Source organism: Sclerotinia sclerotiorum, genomic scaffold (assembly GCF_000146945.2).
Source record: "Sclerotinia sclerotiorum 1980 UF-70 scaffold_11 genomic scaffold, whole genome shotgun sequence".
In the NCBI taxonomy this organism is placed as follows: domain Eukaryota; kingdom Fungi; phylum Ascomycota; class Leotiomycetes; order Helotiales; family Sclerotiniaceae; genus Sclerotinia; species Sclerotinia sclerotiorum.
Genome location: NW_001820825.1, coordinates 1,388,544 through 1,405,658, shown reverse-complemented (window position 1 = coordinate 1,405,658; position 17,115 = coordinate 1,388,544). Strand labels below are relative to the sequence as shown.

At 41.5% G+C, this 17,115-nt stretch overlaps 6 protein-coding genes across 6 annotated transcripts; 5 read left to right on the top strand and 1 right to left on the bottom strand.

Annotated features, from left to right (window-relative positions):
* Window positions 1-1,025: 1,025 nt before the first annotated feature.
* SS1G_08644 (hypothetical protein) lies at window positions 1,026-2,405 on the top strand (the record flags this gene model as incomplete). Its single annotated transcript, XM_001590853.1, has 1 exon — window positions 1,026-2,405. The coding sequence occupies one exon, from the start codon at window positions 1,026-1,028 to the stop codon at window positions 2,403-2,405; it is 1,380 nt and encodes a 459-aa protein (XP_001590903.1).
* Window positions 2,406-3,088: 683 nt separating this feature from the next.
* SS1G_08643 (predicted protein) lies at window positions 3,089-3,382 on the bottom strand (the record flags this gene model as incomplete). The annotated part of the gene is made up of 2 exons (XM_001590852.1): window positions 3,089-3,243; window positions 3,364-3,382. The coding sequence occupies 2 exons, from the start codon at window positions 3,380-3,382 to the stop codon at window positions 3,089-3,091; spliced, it is 174 nt and encodes a 57-aa protein (XP_001590902.1).
* Window positions 3,383-6,634: 3,252 nt separating this feature from the next.
* Window positions 6,635-8,570, top strand: SS1G_08642 (hypothetical protein; the record flags this gene model as incomplete). The annotated part of the gene is made up of 4 exons (XM_001590851.1): window positions 6,635-6,704; window positions 7,118-7,738; window positions 7,837-8,003; window positions 8,091-8,570. 4 exons carry the CDS (start codon window positions 6,635-6,637, stop codon window positions 8,568-8,570), a joined length of 1,338 nt encoding a protein of 445 aa, XP_001590901.1.
* Window positions 8,571-8,909: 339 nt separating this feature from the next.
* On the top strand, window positions 8,910-9,602 carry SS1G_08641 (hypothetical protein; the record flags this gene model as incomplete). The annotated part of the gene is made up of 3 exons (XM_001590850.1): window positions 8,910-8,923; window positions 8,976-9,145; window positions 9,226-9,602. The coding sequence occupies 3 exons, from the start codon at window positions 8,910-8,912 to the stop codon at window positions 9,600-9,602; spliced, it is 561 nt and encodes a 186-aa protein (XP_001590900.1).
* A 423-nt stretch (window positions 9,603-10,025) lies between these two features.
* On the top strand, window positions 10,026-11,117 carry SS1G_08640 (hypothetical protein; the record flags this gene model as incomplete). Its single annotated transcript, XM_001590849.1, has 1 exon — window positions 10,026-11,117. One exon carries the CDS (start codon window positions 10,026-10,028, stop codon window positions 11,115-11,117), a length of 1,092 nt encoding a protein of 363 aa, XP_001590899.1.
* Window positions 11,118-11,775: 658 nt separating this feature from the next.
* Window positions 11,776-15,093, top strand: SS1G_08639 (hypothetical protein; the record flags this gene model as incomplete). The annotated part of the gene is made up of 3 exons (XM_001590848.1): window positions 11,776-11,789; window positions 11,864-12,021; window positions 12,137-15,093. The coding sequence occupies 3 exons, from the start codon at window positions 11,776-11,778 to the stop codon at window positions 15,091-15,093; spliced, it is 3,129 nt and encodes a 1,042-aa protein (XP_001590898.1).
* Between the last annotated feature and the right edge of the window lie 2,022 nt (window positions 15,094-17,115).

Below are 17,115 nucleotides of genomic sequence, written 5' to 3'. Positions count from 1 at the left end.
TCATCACTCTACTAATTGTCTCTATTACTCCTTTTGTCATAAATTCTTTCAAGGGTTGAAAAATACCGAAAAAAAGGGTAGAGACGAAATCAAGGCACATTCGGCTCTAAACCTTTAGTATGGCTTCCTAAAAGTTTTCTTGGTTAAATTAACCTTACAGAACAGCACAACGGTGGATCGGACCTCCCCTTCCTACGGTCCGAGGTCTCCCCATTACCGGACCCCTTCCAGCGAGGTCGTTTGGGAGGCTTGAGACAACGCATACCAGCATTAAACATTGAAGGGAGGTCGGTAGTGCCTCGCTTGCAGTTGCAATGTTTTGATGGCCAAATCCAACCTGGGCAATGGAATGACGCTCGTTCCTCTTTCGGAATGTACGAGGCTTCAAGCATTAAGGTGGTGTCATGTAATCACGTTCAGTTTGTGAATACTCAAGCCCATCGTGTATACAATGCAAGCTCCCTTTGGTCTCATTGGCATGAGCTAGGAAGAAGGTTCTATCTCTATTCCCGATGCCGTCGACTCCGCGGAATGTAAGTTTGAGCTATTCCAATTCAGCAGTGCTGAGTTCTCACGCCCTTCACCTTCTATAAATCCACGTGATCGAGAATTATCCGTTAAGTGCAGATCTACACGGTACCTTTCAATTTCCGCATGCTTAACCTCTCGCCAAGTGCATATTCCTTGAAAATTTATATTTACCAAAGGTCTAGATTCCCCAGCACAGTGACAATGCCTCACAAACCCTTCTGCCAGGTCAAAGTGCGATCTACTTATGATAACATCTGCACGGTCGGCGCACATCAAATACTAGAAGAAGTAATGACATCTTGTTGATGTAGTAGACTCTGGTATATCTAGTTATATGCTAGCGACGGCCTAGCTTGGGCATCAGGTTCTCAAATAACACCAATATGCTCCTGATTTGAATCATGCCGTTACTGTCATTTTTCCCCTTTCTTCCACTTGCTACCACCGCTGTACCCATCGTTTGAAGCGCATTCATTTGTCTGCAACTTGTCAACATGAGGTATCTCACAGCGGCTGGATACTTCTTCCTTTGGATTGCTACTACACTTTCATTCCCCGTCAATGATCAACTTGTGCAGCGTACGCATCCATTACCTCCCACAGATGACCCCTTTTATGTGCCGCCAACAGGCCTCGAGGATTTTCAGCCGGGAACAATCTTACGCAGCAGATCAATAGGTGCTCTTGCATTCGTGGGTCCTGTGCCATTCCGAGCCAAAGCCACATATCAACTTCTGTATAAAACGACGGATAGCTTGGGTAATGCCTCAGCAGCAGTTACTACGATCGTTGTGCCATACAATGCAAATGTATCAAGAGTGCTTTCATACCAATTTGCAACAGATGCTGCATGGGCTAATTGCGCACCATCTTACGCAATACAGTTAGGGTCCAATCCCGATAGTGGAGGTATTGGTAGTATTGAGACTCTGCACGTCATCGCTGCTCTCGATCAAGGTTGGATAGTCAACCTTCCTGATTACGAGGGCCTTAAGGCTGCTTTCGTATCTGGTTTACAAGCCGGCAGGGCGACGCTCGATTCTGTTCGTGCAGCTCTGTCGTCTGGGGATTTGACTAGCATTTCACCTGAAGCCGAGTATCAAATGTGGGGTTATTCCGGAGGATCTTTGGCTTCTGAATGGGCGGCAGAGCTTCAACCTTCCTACGCGCCAGAGCTTAGCTTTAAGGGAACTGCTATAGGTGGTCTTGTGCCAAACATCACATCTGTGCTACTCTCCACCAACAAAAGTTTCTTCACTGGTCTGATTCCCGCTGGAATTATCGGCCTCACGAATGCTTACCCGAAACTCAAAGAGTTTGTCCATGAACACGTCTTGCCATCAAAAGCTTCTGATTTCTACAGAGCATCCTCTCAATGCTTCTTCAATAATACATCGACCTATAAGGATCAGGACATAAGCTCGTATTTAGACAGCGACATAGTTTCTTTCCTCTCCGATTATCCAAGAGAGGTTTTAGATATTACTGGACAAATGGGTATACATGGCACCCCAGAGATGCCAATATTCCTATACAAAGCTATTAAAGACCAGGTTTCAGTAATTGAAGATACGGACGCAGTTTTCAACAAGCTCTGCTCTCAGGGTGCCAATATCGAATATGTTCGAGATATGCTTGGGGAACATAATACTGAAGCAATCACTACCGCCGGTGATGCGTTTCTCTTTCTCATCGATAGATTCAATGGTGTTGCTGCGAAATCCGGCTGCACTAGTAGCGATGTCTTGACGACTCTTATTAATCCCAGGGCTATTGCGGCGATGGGAACTATGGTTGCTGATGCACTGTTGGCTTTACTGCAAGCCCCTGTTGGTCCTTGGGGTATTTTTGGACCGTGGGCAGCGCTTGCTTGAAGATAATTTCCATGCTTTCAGTTTGACTTGATGTGGGGGATTTAGTTGAAGGCTTACTATGGTTATTATCTTAGATTTTCATAATTGGAGGTGCAATATCACGTTCTTGCAGAAGTTGGACTTGATTCGGTCGCATGGTTGTGTCATATTCTCAAATTTTTAGAATTATATAGAGTATATAACTTAATGTTTATGTTTCGCGCCTGACGCTCTTTCGATATATTGAACGCCGAATAAATGCAAAATGAGTGGGTATCAATATATCGTCCAGTGTTCCAAATCATCTACTCTTTCTATTATTCTCGTCCCAGGTTGCTCTTTATTCCCAGAATATCCCATCCTCTGGATAGTTTGCATCAACAACTTCATCGTGTTCTTCGTCATGGTCCTCCTCGCCACATCTTCCTCATCAATCCAGTAATGCTACCCGGTATCCAGCTCGGAAAGTTCAACTTCCCACCAATTACTCCAATCACGCAGATTTCATGGACCGTCTCAAACTGTGCCTCTTATGCCTCTTCTCGTCCTTCTCCGCTAATAGCGTAACCTCCTCATAATAAGGATATCCAATCCTAATCGGAGGCCTCGGTTCCGGCTCTTGGTTGTTCTGCTCTCGGACTTTATGTGAAGCGTTTAACGAGCGCGAACGGCGACCAAGGAATTTTCGCGGTGTTGAGGGAGCTCTAGTTGATCTTGAGCGGCATATTGGTGAGGATGAGGTGGATGTTGTGTTGCTTGAAAGTCCAGAATTTGTCCTTGACCCAAGGTGGTCGTGGTGATGATGGGAAGTTATGTTTCCCATTCTTAATGGTATGATGTGTGGTCTTTGTACAAAGACCTGTAATATATTATAGAAACTTTGACGTGACAAGGAAGTGATTAAGCTTATTTGGATGAGCCATTCAGGCGGAATCCCCTGGTACATATACAAATACTACATAAAGATATTTTGACTCACGGTCTATCAAGGCGGACATGGAACGCCATTCCCTCCGTGAAAAGTGATCTAGTTCACGGTAGCCTGAAATTTTCAAACGGTCAAAAAACACTGACCACGAGAACAAACTTCGAAGAAGCAGCGATGCACACGAGATCCTGGGATCCTGGGATTCCAAGGTATGTCAAACTTTTTTCGGTGTGATTACGGATCGGCACATGGTTAGTTCCGGGAATCCGACAAATGAAGATTTTCAACTAGCATCATTATGAGTAGATGTTGTCCGAAATCCGTTTACCGTTACTTTGGAAAGGATTCAAAGATCATTGGTGCACGCGGAGAAAGTTGGTAAAATCCGCAAGACTACGTATACTCGACTAATCAAATAAACAACTTTGTTTCTGAAGGCCAGGCAACTGAGATTTACTTTAAACTGTATGCTGGAATACTGTAGTTCGTTTCGTCTTCCTCCCCCAAATTCATCAATATCGATTTAATGCGGAGTTTTGACTTTTCAAAACTTTGACTCTGAATATCGAGCGGGGGCTCAAACGTTGGGGAAAGTTTCAAACGCGAATTGCAAAGCCACGAGGTTACCATGCGCCGAGTAAACATCTGATATGCACGTGTCAACTGACAGAAAGCTTGAGAAGCTTATCATCTCAATACCCCTATGCATGATCTGTTTGTGGGAAGAGTAAAAGAGGTGATTATGAATTCACGGATTTTACTCTCGGCCAAAGAGTCGGACGAAAGACAAATCATTTTTTCTTTTGACGGACAAATGCGAACCCGAACATTCCGTTAGTTTTTATGGAGGGGTGGTTTGGGTTTTCAAGAAAAGAACGGAGAGTTTCGGAAAGGATGATTATCCTTATGTAAGGATGGATTGTATTATGTAAGCTCGCTAGGTAGGTAGCAGTTAGTATTGCAGCTCATATATATGGATCTTTAATCCTCATGTTTATCTTTAGCATTTGTTTGCGGTGCAACATGGTCTGAGCAGTATTAGACGGCATGCAAAGAAGGTTTCAGCCTTATACATGATACAGGCCACTTCACCCATGGCTAGGGTTCAAGACTTTAAGTTCATCTCCCATGGGAACTTAATTCTGATACATACATGTCGCATCGAACTACTAGGTATATAAGCTGGGAAGACTACATGGAAAAACAAATACATATAACAAATGCTATCGAATGGCTGTATCTAAATGGTAGGCATTGCGCCCGACATGGCCTATTCCAATCACGTTCAAATTCAGGATGACACACATTCCTCTATCGGCCAAAACAACCCTCTTGCCTGAGCCACATTCGTAGCAGTCGTTACTCGTCAAATTCTCACAACAATGAATTTTAAAAATCGAGAAGTCGTTCTCCTATATCTCAGATATTATTTCACCCACCAGCCTTTACTTCACCTCGCTAGCACATCTACCTAACCAGGGGAAACATCATCATCAACCTCAAATTCAAAAGAGAATCAAGTAGTAGCCCTAACACTAGAAAACAAAAACCTATCCCGGGAAGGGCCAAGGAAATTCTCGGTGGTGTTTCCTGTTGCAAACGGTGTTGTCGGTATACGAGATTGTGTTACTTTGTCGTCGGCCACTTTTCATCCACATCTTATCCACAACTCGTACTGACCAGCTGATTTGAGCTAATCGTCTGTTCGCTTCGATGAAGTGGTTAGACTTACAACGATATATCTCTCATATTTGCCTGATATTTGTATGCTTGCACAAAGCTGATGCGATGCTATGTGACTGCAATTTCGGCTCCATGCTGAAAATTGTTGTTCACAATCTACTTCTCTTTGGAAAGGTTCCACAGTTGGTTCAACGGCAAGGAGCACTTGAAAAGCATGCGTCCTAGTCACTTTCTTCTTTTATCATATCTACGTGCGATGGCCAGCGTCCCATCAATAGAAAAATTCTTCTGGTTTATCTTACCATACCACGATTATTGTGCATATCCAATTGTGATCAAGTGTTCGACGCCATAGCACTTTTTTTCTTTGGTGTTGCGCTTCGTTTCCTCACTCATTTTTGAGACTGTCTAAACTATACAGATTACTCTTTGGGTTCTTTCAAATTTTGGCCTGGGCTGATGCAATCCGTGGTGAAGAGAGCGCCGAAGTGAGCATAGTACTACCCAATTAGCATCAATCACCATCAACGGTCAATCTCAACTTATTTCATGACGTGCGAAGGATGCAAGGTCTACTCACTCAAGATAGAAGGAATTTGGTGATGTAGGACCATATACTTCCGCACTTCAACATCTATTTTCCGTATTAGTCCCTGCTGAAAAATATGACTTCAGCACAAAAAAACAATTTAAAACTTTTCGATGGAACAATACTCGAGGTGTGAGCTTGACTTTGTACAGCCGTTCAACTCATGATGGAAGACGCATTGATATGTTTGAAATATTCTGGGGAATATCACCTGAATTGTGTTACCGGCACTCAAATTTTGATGTCCGCCAATAACTTGTGTATTTCATTTTGCTTTCCGGTTATGAAAGGAAACGTTAATCGACTCGATGTAGCGGCTATACGAATTGTATGTTCCAACCGTGACATAATTTCACACATTTTTGATTGAATTTTGGTATCTTCATCTCCCGTGGAATCTGATCTCACTCAAACCACACTGTTGGTTGAATGTTCTTGGGCCTCATCAATTTAAAGGCGCTACCACTGCACACTGAGTACAAAATGGAGAAGAGGGCTATTATTTTCTCTTCACTTTGTATGTGGTAAATGATGTCGGAATTGTAAGCGATGAAGAAGGGTTGTTTTGATACCGGTGGCTCGGTTCCGAAAGATTGATTGGTTGGGTCATGCATCTGTTTTGTTTAACCGTACTTTACCCAACCGACCCTGTAAACGACTTATCCGTATCAGGGGTTTCGTCCGCAATCAATCCTTTAATTCTTCATGGCCATTTTCTCAGAAGTGTAAGGTTTGCCACAGCATTTCCGCTATTGCACTGTTCTTGTGATAACATTTGATGCCAAAAGTCAAGATATTGGGCTCAAACAGGGCCAATGACACCACTGTATTAAGGTCGAAGAGGGGTGTCGCTTATCGAGCAAAGTTGCTCTAACCTTCACCAGAGGGGCTAAATACATGTTTTAATCGGGGCTCAACCGGTTTTAAGTCCTTGCAAAGTACCTGCATGCAAATCTATGCAGCCGAGTGCCAACACAGTAAGTCATGTTGGAATGATGTTGGTTAGTGTTAAGCGACACACGATATAAAGTGCATATCCAGAATCTGACAATGTCAAGTGTCACAACATTCAAGCAACATATTGAAAATGGGAGTTCTTCTGATCTCGCTGCTGGTGGTCGTATTTCTCTCAATATGGTATCTATCTGCACTTCCACGCAATTATCTTGATGCGAAGAAATCCGGACTACCTATCAGATTCGGTATATGGGGTTCAGCAAATCCCCTATGGCTTATAATCTCTTCAATTGTTCATTATTCTACTTTCGAAAAGTTTTTACCCCCTTTTATATTCGATCGAATTAAGATCACTATTCCAGCATGGGAGCACTATTGCAAGTATTTTGTCCATGAAAAATGGGGAACTTCATTCATTCTTGTTTCACCTGAAAAGAACACGATCTTTGTCGGAGACCCTGAAGTAGCTGAGCAGGTTTTAACAAGGCGGAAAGATTTTACGAAAAATGAAATTGCTCTTCGTGGGTGCCTTTCCCAATATTTCTCGTACGGATACATGAGCTGATTTGGGTGTAGAAGTAATGGATGTTTTTGGGCCAAATATCAGTGCTAGCGATAAAGAAGATTGGCAACGACATCGAAGAATTGTAGCGCCTGCTCTGAATGAACGGATCATGAAGGAAGTTTGGAATGAAACTTTAACACAGACTCAAGATATGATTTCTGCATTATCAAAGCCATCTATGAGTAATGAGTCAAGCTCGAAGAATGTCACATTTGAAGGCTTGAGGACCATTACTATTAATGTGATTGGATTCGTTTGCTTCGGTACTCATCGATCATGGGGAGAAGCTGCGAGTGCGAAGATACCCGCAGAAGGGTTCCAAACTACATTTATGTCCTCTGTCTTGACTATAGTCGACAACTTATTTGCAACCGTCTTCTTACCTACAAAGTACCTTACTTTATCCTTCATGCCAGATAGTATCAAGAAGATCGGTATTGCGAAAAGAGAATTTCCGCTTCACCTAAACCAAAGTATAGCCGAAGAAAGACGTTCACCTAGTTCTCGCAATTCTCTCCTAACTTCTTTGGTGAAGATTGCCGATCAGGATACAAAGTCGTTACTCTCAAAGACCTCAACATACTTGAATGAGGAAGATATAACCGGCAATTTGTTCGCTATGTCGATTGGAGGTGAGCGTTTCCACCCGTTGCTCTTTTACAAATATATTGTCTGAATAAGATTCACGGTATTTTATATCTCTTACGATCTAGTTCTAATTTACTACCAGGTTTTGATACAACTGCAAATACGCTTTCATACTCTATTATGTGCTTAGCACTTCATCCAATATGGCAAGAGTGGATTGTGGCCGAGATCGACAAAGTCCAAGAATTGTACCCGGACTCTGATTACTCAACCACTTTTCCTCTTCTTACACGCTCTCTAGCAATAATGGTATGTATCAATCCCTCAAGTTAATCATCACTCTTTCAACCCAAACACTCTCAAAATCAAGAGTTGACTCATGGCATTGTAAAATAGTACGAAACTCTCCGTCTCTACACACTCGTCCCCACCATCGCCCGCAAAACACCTCACCCACAAACCATCAAAAACATCAACTTCGCCCCTGAAACCGAAGTCCACCTAAACACCACGGTAATCCACACCTTACCCTCAATATGGGGACGAGATTCTCTGGACTTCCGACCCTCACGCTTTCTCGAATCATCTCCATCTTCTGAGACAGAAACCTTCCGTGAGCCTCCCAAAGGCACATTCCTAGCCTGGTCTCACGGACCGCGCTATTGTCCCGGGATGAAAATGTCACAGGTGGAATTTGTAGGGGTGCTGTATGAAATTTTTCGGAAGTGGAAGGTAGAAATTGTGAGATGGGATGGGGAGACGATGGAGGATGCGAGGAGGAGATTGATGGAGATTTTGGAGGATAGTTCGCCGAAATTGACTCTGCAGGTTAATAGGCCGCAGGATGTGGTTTTTAGATATGTGGCAAGGACGTAGGGATGGAGAGAGATCTAGATGCGCTTTTTCTTTACGTATATATATGTATATATTTATTCCGCACAGAGTCGGGCTCCGGCAAAGAATAAGGAGACTTAGCGACAATATTGCTTCAACTCTGTACCTCTTTAGTACAGCGAAACCTAATGCTTCCGGACACTTTCTCTCGGTGGAAAGCACGAGTGCACGTGATTGATTGACTGACTGACACGCGGTCGCGAAAGGTTTGTGCTATCTAAATACGCGACCCGCCGCAACCCCAATGTTTCTCCCCATAAACCCTCATTCTTCCCCACGCATAACTGAGGCTTGGCATCTGATAATTCAAGTCCGTACACAATGGGTATTCCAGAGTAAGTTAATATATCTGTATGGCATCATTCCTGGCTAATATATTTAATTTAGACTCTGGCAGCAATTCGACGAAGCCGGAGTCGGCGAGAATATCTCAACCGCTGCGTTCGCTGCGCAACATTTCGAAAAGGAACGAAGACCGCTTCGAATTGCTGTTGATATATCTATCTGGAAACGCAAGTGTTACCAGGGAAAAGAGGAAGTGGCTGCTATTCGTAGACGTATATCTATCTGTCTTGCTTATATCAATATATAATCTCACATCAATGTCCTTTTGCTAACTTTTGTCGGTTGTCTTTAGAGACTCCAGCCGCAAATCCCAATGAGAAAAATATTCTCCGTAAGATTTTGACACTTTTGGAACTTAAAATTCAGTTAATTTTCGTCGCGGATGGTAAAAACCGTCCAAAAGAGAAATATGGTGCGCAACCACCCTGGTATAAATATTATTCTCAGGACGATACACTTCTTAGACAGACTGTGACCTCCTTGGGTGCAAAATGGCATGAAGCGCCAGGAGAAGCCGAGGCCGAGTGTGCAGCCTTGCAAAGTCGTGGAGTGGTTGATGCTGTTTGGACGGAAGATTCGGATGCCTTCATGTTTGAAACTACATTGCTCATTCGATTCTGCTATGTTGATAAACGCAAAGTGAAGAAATCTCGAAGGAATGAAAATTGAGTTGGTGAACCTGATGAGACAACGCGTAGAGTTGATATTGATAATATCGTTGTTTATCGAGCGGACAAAATACAAGAAAAAATTCCCGGCTTGACTAGAGATGGTCTTGTCTTGTTCGCTGTCTTAAAAGGCGGCGATTACAGTTAGAATGGCAAAAGTCTTACGAATTGTGGAACACTATCAGCGATAAAGATCGCAAACGCGAAGGAAGATTTTGGCAAAGATCTATGCAATGCAGCTAATGCAGATTTCCCTGCTTGGAGAAACCGACTTCGTGAATACCTCAGAAAATCCAATATTTGGATTGAAGTGCTAGATACCTTTCCGGATCCTCGAATTATTCATCTATACAACAAACCTTTAGTTTCGTCCGAGAAGATCATAAGTAACATTGGAAAGTTCTGGAATCCCTCTTTCAACGAAATGGGATTACAAAAATTGATCGCTCCGAGGTTTAATTTTTGGGTGAATGAATACATCAGAGATATAATACCAATCCTTCTCATCCGTTCTCTTGCATCTACACAGCCAGGACAAGAAGCGAGTAATAACTGTTACAAGCTTCATGTCAAGACCAAGAAGAAAACGCCTGTGTTACGGAAGAATGTAGAGGTGCTACTTTCGGCGGTAACATCCATGGATATACCAGCTTGGAAAGCAGAGTTTACAAAAGTCTTTCAGGAGGAGGAAGTATTGCCAGTCGATGAAATGGTCGAGTGTAAGGATTTGTTGTCGTGTATTATTGATCATGGTATTGAAAAGGCACTCTTACCAAATACACCATCATACGAACATGATAGGAACATTGTATCTCCTGAGATGATGTTCAAAAACAAAAAACGTGCCGGATCAATAGTTCCGAACAAGGCGTCGTCTTCCTCGCAAGAACAGCCTCCCTCAAAGAGAGTTAAAAGTATTCCGGGCCAGTCATCAAGATCGACACCACCTTCCAAAGCTCTCATGGAACCTGTATCTCCACACCACACTGAAATAACATTTCAGCCTCGAAAGACTTCTTCATCTACCAAGAAAACTCCAATTCGTGATATACCTGAAGTAGCTAGGGACCGAATGAGCCCGGAACAGCGTCGTGAGTCGGAGTCCGAGAAACATCCTAGGCAGAGAGATGTAAAGAAATCTTCCGTACTAACCATCGACCTCATGCTCGATGATTCAGACGAAGAGAACCCAATTCCCGTAACAAGTGCTCAAACTCATACATCAAAATCATCTTCATCACAAACCTCACCAACGAGTACAAACCGTGAAGCTCGGTTTCGGCATTTCGGTTCTGATATGCGGAAGCAGGCATCTATATCAACCGCCCAACAATCTAGTTTCGGAGCGTCGCCAAATAGCCGCATAGAATCCCAATCCTCGCCCCTAGCTAAGAAATCTCTTCCTCAGGGTATGAAGGAGGAAGATTTTGATGGATTTTTTTTTAGTGTATTTGATGAGTTAATGGGATTGCGGGGTTATAGTTTGCTTTCCTGTCCGGGGAATTTTATCCCTTGAGCGTAAAGCATTAGCAGGTTTTTGGTTTTGGATAATCTTATACCCACCTGTTTGATTTGATATTTGTGTTTTACACGTGACTTATTTGATGCTTTCAAATGATGTTTAATCATGTATATTGACTGGACGAGATTGAGGTTGAAATTTTAAGGGCTTCGGTGGAGATAAGATCATGTACAAGAAATATTTTGAGAGCAAACAACGTTGATCATGTATTGCTTTTTTGTTTTTCTGCTCTTCCAATCATTTTCGATCCGAAGAAAAAACAATTCCTGGAATCTAGCTTCATCAACAAACTTGTAATATTTGGATTGTTCCCTCTATGAAAAATTTAGCGCTATTTACATGTTGACCAAATTAACCAATGAAATGGTTTGGTCAGAAAGGGTCAAGTTGTTTGTCTCATAATTATTGAAATGGCTTAATAATTTTATGATAGGAATATTGTTTACATATTATATCAGAGGACACATATTGAATAAAATGACTCGTCTGAGAATTCTATGTAATTACTACGACCCGCTCTCATCTAGTTGAAATCCCGAGTTTGTTACATCGTACATGAGCATCCACAAACAAATCTCTAATCTCTATCATATTCCCAATTTAGTTCCTCCCACCCCACAATCTCCGTGCACCTGGTCACCCAGAACTCAAGATGGGTATCCCAGGGTAAGTTTTCCATTTATTTATATAATAATCTCTTGTCAATCACGATATATCACTAACAAATCATGTACAACTAGACTATGGGATCTCATCGCCGATTGCAAAGAAATTATCTCACTCGCCGAACTAGCTACCACACATTTTGAACATCATAAAAGACCGTTGAGAATAGCTGTTGATGAAGCTACTTGGAGACATAAATTATTTATTAGTAATAAGGGAAAACTTTGTAAAAGTATTTATTTTGCTTTTTTATTATTCTTTTATATTCATATTCATATTCAAACTCACATTCAAATTCACATTTATAAATCATAAATATAAATACCCAAACTAACAAAACCCCCAAGAATACTCCACCATCCACCTCAACGAACGAAATCTCATAACCTTCGTTCTACGTCTCCTAAATTTAAATATCCAACTCATATTCGTAGCAGATGGTCCTCAAAAACCTTGTGAGAAAAATAAAGGTAAAGGAGCTGGAGTGTGGAAGTTTAAAAATAATGTTTTGCAAGAGGCGTTGAGGTTGTTGGGGGTGAAGTGGCATGATGCTCCTGGGGAGGCGGAGGCAGAATGTGCGGTTTTGCAGAGGAGGGGGACGGTGGATTGGGTGTGGACGGAGGATGGGGATGCGTTGATGTTTGGGTGTGGGGGGTTGGTGAGGTTTTGTTATGGGGGTGAGGGAGAGGGAGAGGGGGAGGAGAATGAGAATGAGAATGAGAAGGAAAATGGGAAGGGAAAAGCAAAGAGTAGTGGTGTGTGGACGGCTAAAAGAGGAGGAATGAAGGATTTGGATAGAGTGGTGTTGTATAGAGCCGATACTATTCAAGCCAAACATCCGGGATTTGATAGGGAGGGTTTGGTACTTTTTGTGTTATTGAGCGGAGGAGATTATGGGAAAGGATTACAGGATTGTGGAGTTGGAAGGTCAAGTAAAGTTTTAGAGATGGGATTTGGAAAGGAACTTTGTCGCGCGATGGAGATATCTGGAGATCTTGATACTTGGAGAAATAATTTACGGAAATATTTCATCGGCTCGAAAACAGGTGTTAGTATTCCGGGAAGTTTTCCGGATAGGAGAATTTGGGGTCTTTATAATTCGCCGGTTATATCTTCAGTTGAGAGATTGAAGAAATTGGAGGAGAATATTTGGAAGGGGAAGATTGATGAGAAAAAATTACAAACTTTTTTCGTCGAAAAGTTTAATTGGGGAATTGATAAATATATCGACTATGTTATTCCGATTCTCCTCACGAAATCTCTCCTCACGAAATCTCTCCTCACGAAATCTCTCCTCACGAAATCTCTCCTCACGAAATCTCTCCTCACGAAATCTCTCACTTCTTTCGACCGGGATGGAAATTCGAATATGGATGTGTATAATCTTACATATATGGAATTTGGATTCAAATGTAAGGTGTGGTATTCATTATTTGCTGTTACATCTTTAGGGAGAGAATGGGTGGATAGGTGTATTGGGGATTTGAATAAGAAACGCCCGAATCGTTGGAAACGTTATGAATTACCTTGGGGTACGGAACCAACGGTTGAGGGGAGAGATTTATTAACATGTATTATCAAGTATGTGATGGGACCAGATTGTGATACAACAATGGCATCTGAGTCTGAAGGCGAACTCGAAAGCCGTATTTCCAATAGCAGAAGACGATCTCTTTCGCCTCGACGAACTATCCTAGAAGATAGAACACGAATTAAGAAATCTAGAATTTCAATTTCACCTCCGCCGACACCGACATTGACACCACATCATCGAACCGCGGTACCAAAAGAACAAATATCTTTTGACACTTCCATATATGAAGACATAGATGAAAATCTTCCTGACGAACCTTTACCCACAGAACCAAAACCACAACCTCTCAAACCACCCCATTCAAGCTCCCGACCCAACATTCCCAACGACCAAAAACCACAACAAGATCACCACACCAACATAGGAGAAAGAGCAATAAAATCCATCAAACCCCCAAAATCATCCAAAACCACCCATCATAATCATAAAATCAAACCACCACCAATAAATACCACTTCCTCATCCCGCACAACCCAAAATCCTGCCACGAATCTCCGCTCGGATATCAAAATTAACCGGATATCAAAAACTTCAGCATCTCTCCCTCATTTTGTAACCGCGGGTGAAGATGTCGATTTTATAGATACATATCACATAGCTATGGATGTGCCTTTAGATTCGGATTCGGATTCTGATTACGGATCCGAATGCGAAATCATCGATATTAATTCGGTTTTGAAATCGGGAAATTTGGATATTTTTCCTCGGTCAAGTAGTTACAAAGTTTCAAGGGGCAGTTTACATTCTTGTAGAACCTCCAAGTTCACCTCGACCTCGGCTTCTCATCTCAAACGCACTTCGAATACCACAGATCCCCTCCCAATGCACATCCTCGCACCCAACCAAATCCCCCAGAGATCCAACCACCAATCCGACTTCGAAAATGACTACAAATTTGCCAATGACTTCAAAAACGATGATCTCATCGCCATGGACGAACCATTAGATTCCGATCTCGACTCCAACTCCAACTCCAACTCCAATCCCAATCCCAATCCCAATCCCAATCCCAACTCCAAAACCAAAACCCCCATCTCCATCTCCATCTCTTCAAAATCAACATCAATATCGATATCAAAATCAAAAAAACCTCCTTCCGAACAAGGACATAGACCGCTAGTTTCACATCTCGGATTTAATGCACATTCTTCTTCTGATTTAGAGAGGAGTTCTGATTTAGAGAGGAGTTCTGATTTAGAGAGGAGTTCTGATACTGAGGGTAGAGGAAAGATACCCATTTTATTTACTTCTTGTGGTCGTGTTTATGGTCACGAAGATGTCATGACTACAAAGGGAGATATCCCATTTGACATCTCATCCGATATATACATCACCACAAACGAGGAACTACAACCACATCTACCAAAACAACCATCAAAGCAAAGACGGCAGAACCTAATCAACAAACCACCATCCTTACCATCCTCACCATCCTCACTCAAACCCCTCAAACCCCTCAAACCTCTCAAAACCCTCAGAATCCCCAACTCAACATCAACAACCTCCAAAAACCTCAAAAATGCTTCAACATCTGATTCAAATCCACACCAAAATACACCCGCACCCGCACCCGCACCCGCACCCCCAAACCAAAATCCCAACCCCAACACAAACCCACACATCATCCTCTACCCCTCTCACCCCACAGGTCCCTACCAAGAACTAGATATTTCGATATTTTTGTCCTCTTCTTCTTTTTCTCCTTTATAAACATCTTCTTCTTCATCATCTTCATCTTCTTTATAGTCTCGATTTTAATCATTAAATAAAATACATAAACCTCTACAATCTAACCTACAAACAAAAATCCCATCTAATCTATCTCCCGACCTTCTGACCTCCTGATTGCGTTCGCATTCAATATGCAGATGGAAATACAAATACAAATACAAACCAAAGTCGATATAAATATCCCAAATCTTTCCGCTCTTCCAGGTCTGGCTAGGTTTTCAAATCATTCCTCTTATTATTTATTCCCTTTCTAGTTTAATTATAGATTAAAGTAGTTAGTAGTTAGTTTTGTTTGGAACGCATTTACAGTACTAGACCACGGCTATTTGCTGGGTGAGGTTGCTGTTACGAGGTTTGCCGTCTAGATCACGTGGAAGTGCTCTAGGCTCTCGAGGTGGTTTATAACTAGGCGTCAAGCAGGGACTTAAAGTAATGACAATAATAATATGCTATTCGTAACTAATAGTAGAGTATACTAAATGATTGATCTTGAGCACGAAGCTCTATACAAAGGGAATCCATCTTGGTTATATAGATATTCATGCTCCCTTGGATCCTTTTGGATCCTAAGCTCCAAAGGCTCCAAGTCACGTGTTTTCTGACCGTGCGTGCACATACGATCTTAAGGTGGCCCAGTGTTACGTGACGTTGTTATCCCACTAGTGGCTCACGTGCACTAGCCCTGTATATAAAGACCTTCTTACTTAGAATCTTCTTAATTCTTTAGTTTTAGATTCTAAGTAATTGAATTGACTCCGTTTACGACTTTTCCGTCACACCCAGATCACATATTAATTCGATGAAATCTGATCGCTTTTGCACAAGGCCCAAGCTCTCCTAATTAGTCAGTTGTTACTATCGTAACAGTTGCTACACCAAAAGTCAGTTACTTCAATAAATTATTAAAATTTTATTTAATAATAAAATGTTATTCGAAATTGATATATTGAACATTTCGATTTAGATCAATGATTAAAATTTTAAAATTTATTTTTATTATCTTTTTAATGTTACAACGGATCTCATATACCTAACATCACGTGATTAGCATCATGTGATATGAGGATCCCAGTAGGCTCAGCTGTCCCAGTACAACTGGGACAACTGGGAGCACTGGGACGCATGCCACGATGGTCTATATAATCAAGATGGATTTCCTTTGTATAGAGCTTCGTGCTCAAGATCAATCATTTAGTATACTCTACTATTAGTTACGAATAGCATATTATTATTGTCATTACTTTAAGTCCCTGCTTGACGCCTAGTTATAAACCACCTCGAGAGCCTGGAGCACTTCCACGTGATCTAGACGGCAAACCTCGTAACATTTAAATTATATAATCAGAATAGAAAATTGAAAAAAATAATTTTGATTTGATTTTTGTAAGGAAAATCAAGAAAAATATATAAATTGTTAAAAGGAATGACCTCACACAGGGAATAGTGGGAAGCTGATAGGGCAGAACTGAGGTAATATTGGTCTAGTAGGTTAATCTCTCTTCTAAGTTCTGCGGAAGTGCGAAGCTCTCTTACAGAGAGCTTCTCAATCTAGTCCTAATAGGACTAGTGCCCCTGTGCACGTGCTTACGCAGGAACCCATTCACTTTTAACATAAAATCGATTTTTATAAATGATTATTATTCAATTAATAAATTTTTTTCCCAAAATTTCAAAATTGTATTATATTATAATCCTTATAATCAAGCTAATTAATATTATAAAAAGAATAAATTATAAAAGTTCTTTACTGTTAAAGTGGATGGTTTCTGCGTAGCACGTGCACAAGGCACTAGTCCTATTAGGACTAGATTGAGAAGCTCTCTATAGAAGAGCTTCGCACTTCTATAGAATAGAGACAATGTGTGATTCATATAAAAAGCCCAATATAGCCTCAGTTCTGCCCTGTCAGCTTCCCACTATTCCCTGTGTAAGGTCATTCCTTTTAACATTTACTATATCAAAATCTTTGAGTGAAAATGATATAATTTAATTATTTTTGGT